Source organism: Furipterus horrens, unplaced genomic scaffold, assembly GCF_987537825.1.
Source record: "Furipterus horrens unplaced genomic scaffold, mFurHor1.1.pri manual_scaffold_10, whole genome shotgun sequence".
Lineage (NCBI taxonomy): Eukaryota > Metazoa > Chordata > Mammalia > Chiroptera > Furipteridae > Furipterus > Furipterus horrens.
In genome coordinates, this window is record NW_028327180.1 from 65,622,663 (window position 1) to 65,633,588 (window position 10,926).

A 10,926-nucleotide genomic window follows, 5' to 3' on the forward strand; every position below is an offset into this window, starting at 1 on the left:
CAGCTGTGCTGGGGCAGGGTGGTGGTGTTCCGATGTGATCTGTAGCTGTCCAGTGGGTGTGTTGGCTCTGGGTTTTCCTGGGTGATGGAAGCAAAGGTCATCCCCCACCTGTGTTTTGCCGAGGGCCATCCTGCCTGAACTATAAAGCAATCTGAGATGGCTGCTACTTGTGCTGGACTTGGAGATTCCCAGGTGAAGCCAAGCTGTGAATCTAGGCTGGCTACTGCTAGTGCTAGGCCCGTGGCCACTTAGCAAGAGGTACAGCACCTGGGGGCTCACTGGTGCTGGCTATTGCTTGTTTGAAAGGATTTAGAATGTTGCGAAGCAAGAGCCATTCATATGGAAAAGTCGTTGTTAATGGCTTGGGTGGGCCTGTAAGTTGGGGGTGATGGAGTCTCAGGGGATCTCTAGGGCAAGGCAAACAGTGTTAGCCAGGTTGATAGAGTCTCAGAGATGGCACCCCTCTGCCTGCTCTGCAGCTCTGGGTTGGGGGAGGGCTCAGAAAAGGGACAATGACCTTGCCTGCCTTTCTGTCTGGGAGAAAGTTGTATCCCTACCTCTTGCCTTTATGTAAGATACTTCAGTTCCTCCCGCTATGCCCCTGGGGTCTTTCAGGCTGCTACCCCAGTGCTGGAGCTCAGAGGGAGTGAGCCTGAGTAAGTCTGTGTGTGGGTTCTTTAAGAACTGCATGGGACTCCAGCATTCTTCCACCAATTGAATCCCCACTGATTTTTGCAGCCAAAAGTTATGGGGACTCATCTTCCTGGCACTGTAACCCTGGGTTGGGGTCCTGGTGTGGGGCTGGGACTCCTCACTCCTGAGATATCCCTCCCAAAATTTTATCCACCACACGTGGGTGAGGGACCAGCCCATTCTCCATCTCTGCCCCTCCTACTCATCTGGATGGATGTGGGTTCTCTAACTCTGTAGTTGTCAGACTTTCATTCAACTTGATTGCTGATGGTTCTGAGTGGTCTATAGCTTAGCTGTAATTTTGATGTGGTTGTGCAGGGAGGTAAGTTGCGTTTACCTGTTCCACCATCTTGACCAGAATTGCTCAGCGGGTGCTTTCGTATAATTGCTTTACAGATGAATGGGCTGATTTATAGGCAGAGGACTGATATCAATTCTTGGCATACTTACGGTGCAAATTTGAGAAAGGCTTAACCACTTTTTAGTTCTCTAACTAAAACCCATGTCATAAGAAATGTTTTTTTTTTAAATTTAGTCACTTATTATTTTGTAAGTCATAATGAACAGAAAAAAGTATAGTTATTAGTATGATAGAGCACCAGAAAAAGTGTGCAGTAAGGAAGGACCTTTACTTGGAATTAAAGTTGCATCCACTACTATTATTCACTGAAACTAATGGTAAACAAAATGCCTCCTGGTCTTGAGTCAGTGCTGGAGAAGAGTAACAGACAAATTATGGCTACTTGGAGCAATCTTTTCCCGCACTTTGAGTGAAATCCAAGAATGCCTGGCTGCTTTTCTATACTCGTGAACACCTCCTAGCAACAACAGAGTAGATTGCAACTTGTCTCTCAATATCTACTCCACTTTCATTCCCTTCTGCTGGCAAGATATCCAGCTTCTCTTAGAGCTTGAGGTGGCCGTTATGTTAATAGGTGGTGTGGCACCTCTGGAAAAGCTCCTTCAAAAGGGGATGTAATTCTGGCATGTAACTTTTTTGGCATTTTCCTTTTCACTTTCTTTTTCGTGGGAGGAACTCTCAGTTCTATGAGCTCCTCTAGCAAATTATTACTAATAGAGGAGTGGGTTTTAGGAACCTCTGATTTATAGCCAGTTAGTCAAAAGCACTGGTAACAACCTGGACTTGTATCTGGTAAGGGGAGCCAGGAGACTTGTAGGACTGAACCCTTAACCCGGCATCTGATGCTATCTCTGGGCAGATGGTGGCAGAGCTGAGTTGAACCCTAAGACACCCATGTGTTGTCTGTAGAAACCCCAATCCCTTCACACATTGAAAATTTTGTCTCAGAACCATTTTAGACAGAAAAGTCAGACATAACCAGCAAGACAAATTAGCAGTAGTCTACCTGATTTATTAGCACTGGTTTGATGAAATTAGTGGGAAATATGCCTAAAGAAAGCTGACTCAACCCTCTTGCACATAATACGTCCTTCTCTCATTACATTTTTTTTTTAAGTTTTGATTTATTTTCTATTACAGTTGTCCCACTTTTTTCATTTCTCCTCCACCCCCTAAACCCACCCAGCCCACCCCTTCTCCCACAGTCAATCCCCACTTCGTTGTACATGTCTATGTCTCTGGTTCAATTGATTACATTCTTTATAGTGGCACAACCCCCTCCAAAACTTTTCCGAGACCTTTCCCAACTTAAAAAAGCCATAAAAGTACATAAAGCCATAAAAGTATTAGGGAGAAAAATAATAATTTTTAAAAATCCTCCTGTGGTGGGAAAGGCTTTTTAAAATATGAAATAAAAATTGAAACATTAACTATACAAATACTTTAAATGCCATACAGAAAAAGTGACAACTGGGAAAAATTATTTGTAAGATATAAATGGCCAATGTCCCTAATTCCCCCCAAAAAATATTTAAAAATCACTAACAAAATTAAAAATTAAGAACAATTGTCAGTTAAACATGTCAAACCCTACTACAGTGGCCTTCAGAAAGGCTAGAGTACATGGCAAGAGTACAAAGTTTGGTTATCATTCTATGTAAGGAGAACCCAGACCCTGAGATTCCCTCCGTAATTCCATATAGCCAGATTCATGCACAACTTAAGTATTTTTGCTTGTGTGCGCACAACACATTAAAAACAGTGAGTTTTCAATTTGAAGTCAATTCTAATAGGTTTTCAAGTCTTCATAATAAATACTCAGTGAGAGTTTAGATAACAAGGAAATAGCAATGTATGGCTTTACATGGTCATCGAAACTCTGTGACTAATTACTTTCAACCTTTCCAAATCATCCCATCAGGGGACACGTAGGGGCTGGGCAATAAACATTGTTTCTAAGTCCCAAACTGTCACTTTCTGGTTCAATCACATCAAATATTCTTTTGTCCTTAGAAAATACAAGAACTGATTAGAAAATTTTCTCTAGGATTAAAAGGATATTTCAAAGCTAAAACTAAATTTACGAAATTTTGTAATTTGTCTTCAAAGACTGTCACACCATTATAACGATGTACATAAATTGAGCCCTCCTTGGGGAGAAAAAAACAAAAAATCCTCTCAGGTTATGATCACCACCTTCATACACCCCAACACACATATTTTTTAAATAATAAATCAAATACAGAATTCAGAATATGCAACAATGTCTTTTATTATGTATGGATTTTAGAAATTATTTCCTTAATCTCTCCATACACAGGCAAAAATAAAGTACTGTTTAACTTGCAAAACTGATCATTGCGTAGAGTAGGGAATAACATCCCTAAAACATGCTTAACCAGGAGGCCAATTCATCTGCCGACCTCCAAGAACGTGAAGGTGAACATGATAGACAGACTGTCCCCCATCTGAGCCTTCATTCACTACCATTCGATAACCCTTCTTCAGGCCCAGATCAGCAGCACATTTCTTGCCAACAATCATTAAATGTCCAAGAAGCTGGAAAAGAAAAACAAAAGTTTCTTAAGCGCAGACAACTTACAACTTCTTGACATTAAATAATAACTACCAAGGTGAAATATTCAATTAAAAAACTGCCAGGGCAAAATTCCTTTGTGGTGATTGTGGGGAAGGGGGTAGGGGGTGGTGGAAGAGGGTATGGGGGGATAAGTGGTAATAGAATAAACACAATAAAAAATTAATTAAAAGATTTATAAAACATTCTCCTTTAGGCAGAACCTGGAAACTCTTTTAATCCTAATACAACATAATTTACAATTAAAAACCCAGTAAGATTAGATATTTATTCATTACTAATTTCAACCAAGATTAGAAACATATATCTATTTCTCAATTAAAATAATTTTTAAGTGTTCTTAATAAAGCAAGACATCCTGCTTTCTTGTTATGGGACAGTATCAATCTGGATAGGTTTGGTTATGCTGTGCTAACAAACCACTTCAAAATCTGGTTTGAAACAAAGAAACATGTCTTGTGTTCACCACCTATTCCTCACAAGTACACCAGGCTCTATTTCTACATCTTTTTCACCTTGAAACCCAGGATGATGGATCAGTCACTATCTGATCATAGTGGCAGGGGGAAGAGAGAACATGGCAAAGCACCAGTCCTAACATCAATGAGGCAGCAAGTATAATGTACCCCCAAAGAATAGTGAATTTTTACGAGCAATTATATAATCTACCACAAAGAATGTTAGGAAAAAAATTTAATTGAGGTCTTTACCTCCTGATAAATCCAAATAATTATTTTTTTCCCTTTAACAGTATTAATAGAAGAGTCCATGAACCCTGTCCCATATGCTATTTTTTTTGTTGAGGAAAAATAAGTCTCATCAACTAATCCTTATGTGGAACCCTTTCTCCTTAAGAATTTGCAATGATGGATGTTAACTGTAATTATCATTGCAATCATTTCATAATATATACATACAATCATTATGTTGTATTCCTAAAACTAATACATCAATTATATCTCCTTTTTTAAAAGTCAAACTATTTATAATTAGTATTGAAGCCCTAATAATTTTGTTTTCCTTAGTAATGCCTATGGTAAAACAAATATATTAACATCAATTTAAGGTCAAAATTTAGTCTCCCAATTTAAAAAGCAAGAAAATAAAAATTGTGCTAGTAAATTTACTTACACTTTCGTCATCATCTTCTGCTACAGAAATCTGGGATATATGCTTCTTGGGTATCACCAGAAAATGTGTTGGTGCTTGCGGGGAAATGTCATGGAAAGCAAGACACTAAAGAGAAGAGGAGGAAGAAAATCGAAGTTTAGTGAGTATATCCTCTTGTAAGCTAAACTTATTCCTTCACACTAACCCTATGGGAGATACCATAGTAGATGCTAGGAAACCAGTAGTGTACCCAAATGCATGTGGTTTCCTGGTCCTTTTCCCAGAACTTAGTTTAATGGGAAGATTGACTTTAAACAAATAAAAGAATAATTAACGAAAGATCCTACATGTTACAAAGCAAAAGTGAAACAAATGACTATCAGAAAAACCTCATTTAGATTGTTCTTAGCAACATTTAAACAGAGCCAAAGGATGAGCACAAATTAATGGAGACACACCCTTGTCTGCCTTCCCAGTTTGATCTCACAAAGCTCTCTTCCTGCTCAAGTACCCACCCCACCCCCCACCCCACAGCCCCCGCGCCGGGCTTTTTCAAGTGGTTTCCGTTCTCCCCTCAACCCCAGCTCCAATCTAACTTAAACTGCGACTCATTTCAGAAAGGCTACCTTCTGATCCCCTCCCCACCTTCCCTGGGTCAGGAGCCCTTGGCTGTGTAACATCTGGGGTTTTTTTCTTGACAGCCGGATCAGTTTCGTAATTACATAAATACCTATTCCTTCCAATTTTACTCAATGATTTAAGAAGTATACCTACTCTCTTTTGTAGAAATGAAGATAGTTAGCATGCAGACAAATGTCACACACACATGAATGTTTTGTATCTCCTTCCCTAATAATGGTGGAATCTACTTAGCACCTGTCCTGCTTACCTGTCTCAGGAATAATACTATTCAAAATGCTGTGTCATTTAGATTGCTTCATGCTGATATACCGTTGGGACTACGGTGGTTCAAAAGTCAGTATTTTTATAATCACTTATTAAAAGCAACTGAAAATATTTCAAAAGAAATGTGCACTCTCCAAAACAAACTTCCCTAAGTAAAGTATTGACAAAATTATTTAAAGTTCACCTGAGGAATTTAATTATATCTTAGGTAACGTTTTGAATCTAAGAACCCTCCTAGTAGCTTAAAATGAATGTTTCTCTCATTTTCCATATTTCTTAAATGTAACAAAGTTTACAGAATGTTTTCCATGTTTATCTGAGACCCAAACCCAAAAATACAACAGCCCATTAAATATTTCACACGAGATATCTGAAAGCCACATCAAACCGGCTCTTCTAAAACTGAATTTCACCTACGGTGAGGTCAAGGAGAACTACATTCTCAGTCCCGTGGCATAAGATTGCTTCCTGCCAAATATAAAAGGAACCATTCTTCCCGGGAGGGGCCAAAGAGAGCAAATCCCAGAAGCAGGCCCATTTAGTTCCGAGTCAGCGGCAGGAGTAGAGTCGAGTCGGCAGCCGTCCATCTCGAGAGACGATGGTGTAGCTTCTTAAGAGTCTATCTGCACCGCCGAGAATGGCTGTGCAGTCCGACTCGGGAGTGACAGTGTCTCCTCCCGTGTTGAATCGACATCTTGCGATGACGCTGGAGTGTCCTCTCCAGTGAAGCTGAAGCTACAGAGCCTGGGCAGGAGTAGAGGGGTGGGGGTAAAGAGCTGGCCCCCGGCCGCAGCCCCCGCGAGGCGTGTGCCCTCGCCCTCCAGCGCCACGCGGGCGGAAAGGCTCCGGGGATCACGGGGCAGGCCGGCTGTGCGCGGGAGATCGCGGAGATTGGGCCTGAGTCAGGGCGCGATCGGGTTTCTCCCTGTCAGGCAGAGCGCTGGTGAGATTGTGAGATTCCAGACACAGGCGAGGTCCGAAGCAGCCACAGGGCTGGCGGGCGCCCGCGCCGAAGCCTCGGAGCGCCTTTCTCAAGCGCACGGACCCCGCGAAGCAGGCCCACGGGCGCCCGGCGGCCTGGCCCGCGCCTGGACTGATAACGCGTAACCGGAGCGCCGGCACGCGCCGGCAGGCCGCTGGCTGGGGGCCCGCGGCAGAGGCCGTATGGGTCGGTCGGGTCCCGTCCGGTCCCTTCCTCGTGGCGCCATCCGACCCCTCTCTTCCCTCGGCGGGGAACCGGCGTTCCCACCCGCGGCCACCCGCCTGAGGCCAGGCAAGGTGGCGCCCTGGTGCCTACCTGGTCATCCTCAAAAATGATTTTGGCTGGGATTTCCTTGCGAATGATTTTCCCAAAGATCGTGTCGCCACCAGGCCGAGCGGCCTGAGCTTTGGCGATCTCATCTGCCATCGTGGTCTCCCTTCCGCAACGCCGCCGGGGGAGAAGCTCCGGAGGAGGGGGGAGCGGGGAGCGGAGAGAGCAGGGAAGTGGGCAGAGGGCGGGAGCGCGCGACCAAGCCTGCGCTGGAACCGCTGCTCGCCTGGCGGACCTGGTCCTGCGCGTGCGCACTGACAACAGGGCTGTGGCTGCGGAGGGCGGCAGGCGTTTGGGACATCCCGGGAGCAGCAAGGGTCCGGAGGGAGGTTCTTGATCCAAAGTTCCAAGGAGCCACACTGAAGTCGTTTTTCTTTATTCCCTTCTTGTCTCTCCGGGAGTGGAGTTACTGGTGTAAGCCAATCGTCGGTTGCTTTATGAACCCTTGTAAGAAAAATTAGGTACTGTAATTGAAAAGATCAACAGTTCAAACAGTGCTGACCATGTTTGCTGGATGAGACACTGTGACACTTCCATTCCTCGGCAACAGTAGGTCTTGGCTCCAGCACGTAAGCCTTCCCTGCATCATTTTTCTTTCCTCTAGCAGTGGTTCTTAACCTGGACTGCACGTTAAAAGCACTTGGGGAGCTTTTTAAAAACCCCATGAACCTGGCCACACCCCAAATCAATTCGATCACCCTGGGAGTGAGACCCAGGCATCAATAGTGTATAAACTTCCCTAGACCGTTCTACAAATAATTTTTCCAGCAGTAATCAACAGAATGTCAAATGCCCTACCTTAAAGGACCAAAACATTTCTTAACCACAAATCCTCCTCCATATCTTTGCTCCTTTTAAGATTTTTTCTATCTGTTGTGAACACCTTGTCTTCTTTTTTTTAGCCCATTTCCCTTTTGTCAAAATCACTGAGGAACTCCACTTACAAAACCCTATAAGTAATTCTAGTTCTCATACTAGACCTCTTGGCATCATTGGCCACTGTTGACCATTCTCTCTTAGCACCAGTCCACTCTCCAACCTCTCTGGATGCTATTTCTCCTTCACGGTGAACTTCCTATTCCAGGCCTCTCAATGGAGTCTGTTCTTGGCCTTTTTCTCTAGCTAACAATCTCCAAATGTCCTTTCAAGGCAAATTATATATACCTCCCTGACTACCTTTATATGGTTATATTTTACCACTTTGTCTTGACAAAATTACTGATACTGGCCCCCTTTGATATCAGAAGTATCCCATTTGTTCCTTTTGACAATTGGTAAAATCTAAATAATGCCTGTAAATTATATAATAGTTTTAAAGTCATGTTAATCTCCTCACATATCCACAGCAAAATTATCAAAATCAGTTGACTTATTGTGGGGCTGTGTAATTTAGGTTTCTAATAATGTCGCAAAGGGTAAGCGTTTCTTCTTTTTTGCAGCCACATAGTATTCCATTGTGTAAATGTACCAAATCTTTTTTATCCACTTACCTACTGATGGGCATTTGGGCTGTTTCCAGTTCTTAGCTATTGTAAATAATGTGGCTATGAACTTAGGCATGCATACGCTCTTTCTGGTTGGTGTTTCAGGATTCTGAGGATACATTCCCAGAAGTAGGATCACTGGATTCAAACTTATTTTTACTTTCTCCTCAACAATCGAACAAAAAGCCTCCTCCTGCAGCATTCTATATCTACTATAATACCGTTCATTGAATTGCTCAAGCCAAAAGCCTTGAAATAATCCTAAACTCTCCTGCCTGTACTTTCAGCACATTTCATGAATCTAAGCCCTTCTCATCTCCACTCCACCACCCTAATCCAAGCTATCATATAGGTGATCATGTTCTAATCTCTGGAACCTATGAGTACAGGTAACCGCCATATAACACGGTTGTTAGGTTCCTAACAAATGCCATGTAATGCAAATCTGTGTTATAGGAAACAAAGAACTAGTACAAAAATGGGGGTTAGGTTCCAAAAATTTAAAAAACATACTATTATATTTTTATAATTAAGAGAGATATCTTTATTAAAGCAACTTTCATCAAAAGTATTACATATCAATATGAATTAAGTAATGTTTTCTTTGTCACCACTACTAAGCTCCATTATCCAAATGCATTTTCTTTTTGACAAGATATCCTCATCCTCTGAACTTTCTTCAGCATTATCTTGATTTCTATGCTCTACTTTTTGCAAAAAATCTATTATTTTATATTGCTTTTAGCTGAGAGATCTTTATAAATTTTATTATATGGTGTTAAGCACTTTTGAAATTCTCTCTTAAACGTTGTGCTCCTTTCAGTGCAAGGATCTTCATTTAAGAAATATGACTCTAACTGTTCAGCTAAGTCTAGACATTTCTTTATGCTTTTTAGAGTAAACTGTTTAACTTCTTCATTTTCATCAGTGCTATCATCCCCTGAGTTATCTTGGCACATTCCAGAATCATTTCCACCAAAATTACTTCATCAGTTTTTTCTTCTACCAACAATTCTTGGATATCTTCTACAGTCATATCATGTTAGAGCAAAACCGTGTTATAGAAGTACCGTGTTATACGGGGGATACCCATATGTTACTTTACATGGTAACAGGGATTTGCTGATGTAACTAAATTAAGTATCTTGTGGTGGGGAGATTCCTGGATTTCTCAAGTGGGGCCCTTATAAGTGAAAGAGGAACAGAAGGAAGTGAGTCAGAGAAGGAGATATGATCATGGAAGCAGGGGTGAAAGTCTTAAGATTGGAGGTGCTGTGCTATTGGCTTTGAAGATGGAAGAAGCCACAAGAAGATGGCATTCTGAGAGTCAGAAGTCCAAAATGGGTTTTATTGAGCTAAAATTAGGTGTTAGCAAGGGCTGCATTCCTTCCAGAGGCTCTTGCTCCATCTTCAAAGCCAGAATCTGAGCATCTTCAAGCCTCTAACTCTGCTTCTTTCTTCCACTTATAAGGATCCTTGTGATTATCTTGGGCCCACCAGACCATCCAGGATAATCATTCCATCTCAAAATCCTTAATCTAATTGCATCTGGAAAGTCCTTTTTGTCCTATAAGGAGCACATTCAGAAGCTCGTAGGATTTTGAGGCCATTATTCTGCCTACCACATAGCTCCATGAACTTCCATGATGAACATGTTGGAATTTCTTGTTCAGTTCTGGGTCCCACACTTTGAGAGGCCAACAAACCAGGACATATTCTCAGAACAACCAGAATAGTCACCCCATTTATGGAAAAGCTGAAGGAACCATAGAGATTTATCTAAGAAAAGAGGAGCTTCAGGACTGAACTGATTTAAGCACTATGGGAACTGTATTTTCAAATATTGGCTGATGAAGGGTTTTGGTTTATTGAATACAGGACCGCAGTCATCCAGAAATTATAACAATAAATTATAAACTTTCAGGAAGGTGGGCTAAGATCCTGAACTGGAAATGAAGTAAGCATCATTTAATCACTCATTATCTATCAGAAGACTACAATGCAGTATCACAAGATCATCTAATTTATTGTTTCCTGGATAAAGGAAAGTATTCTGTATATTTGGTTTAATTGCTTGATTATGTTAAACATTCTCTTGCAAATCTAATATATTTTATTAAAAAGCAAAGTCGACTCAAAATAGTCATGGGGATGTAAAGTACAGCATAGGGAATATAGTCAATAATATTGTTATAACTATGTATGGTGCCTCATGGGTACTAGACCAGTTGGGGAGATCACTTGGTAAATTATATGTCTAACCACTAATCTGTACACATGAAATTAATATAAAATAATATTGAATGTCCATTGTATTGGCAAATAAAATTTTTTATTAAAAAAAAAGTGAAGTAGACTATTACCTTGCTATTTTCATGACTTTCACAGAGAAGGAAAAGGGTCTTGGAGAGCCACTGGTCAAAATCTCATTTCTAATAAAAAGTCACTTTTCCTGAAAGTTAAC

At 41.4% G+C, this 10,926-nt stretch overlaps 1 protein-coding gene across 1 annotated transcript; it reads right to left on the minus strand.

Annotated features, from left to right (window-relative positions):
• Positions 1 to 3,301: 3,301 nt before the first annotated feature.
• Positions 3,302 to 7,230, minus strand: HINT1 (histidine triad nucleotide binding protein 1). Its single transcript, XM_090288003.1, has 3 exons — positions 6,964 to 7,230; positions 4,782 to 4,886; positions 3,302 to 3,613 (listed from the first exon to the last, which is right to left on the minus strand). Exons 1-3 carry the CDS (start codon positions 7,072 to 7,074, stop codon positions 3,449 to 3,451), a joined length of 381 nt encoding a protein of 126 aa, XP_090144129.1. The 5' UTR covers positions 7,075 to 7,230; the 3' UTR covers positions 3,302 to 3,448.
• Positions 7,231 to 10,926: the final 3,696 nt, after the last annotated feature.

What these genes read in the sequence shown, in the direction of transcription:
- HINT1 (XM_090288003.1), bottom strand. Translation starts at nt 7,074, where the DNA reads ATGGCAGATGAGATCGCCAAAGCTCAGGCCGCTCGGCCTGGTGGCGAC. An exon ending in TCATTTTTGAGGATGACCAG is followed by an intron (nt 4,887 to 6,963) that starts GTAGGCACCAGG and finishes TCTTCTCTTTAG; the next exon opens with TGTCTTGCTTTCCATGACAT. An exon ending in CAGAAGATGATGACGAAAGT is followed by an intron (nt 3,614 to 4,781) that starts GTAAGTAAATTT and finishes TTTCTTTTCCAG; the next exon opens with CTTCTTGGACATTTAATGAT.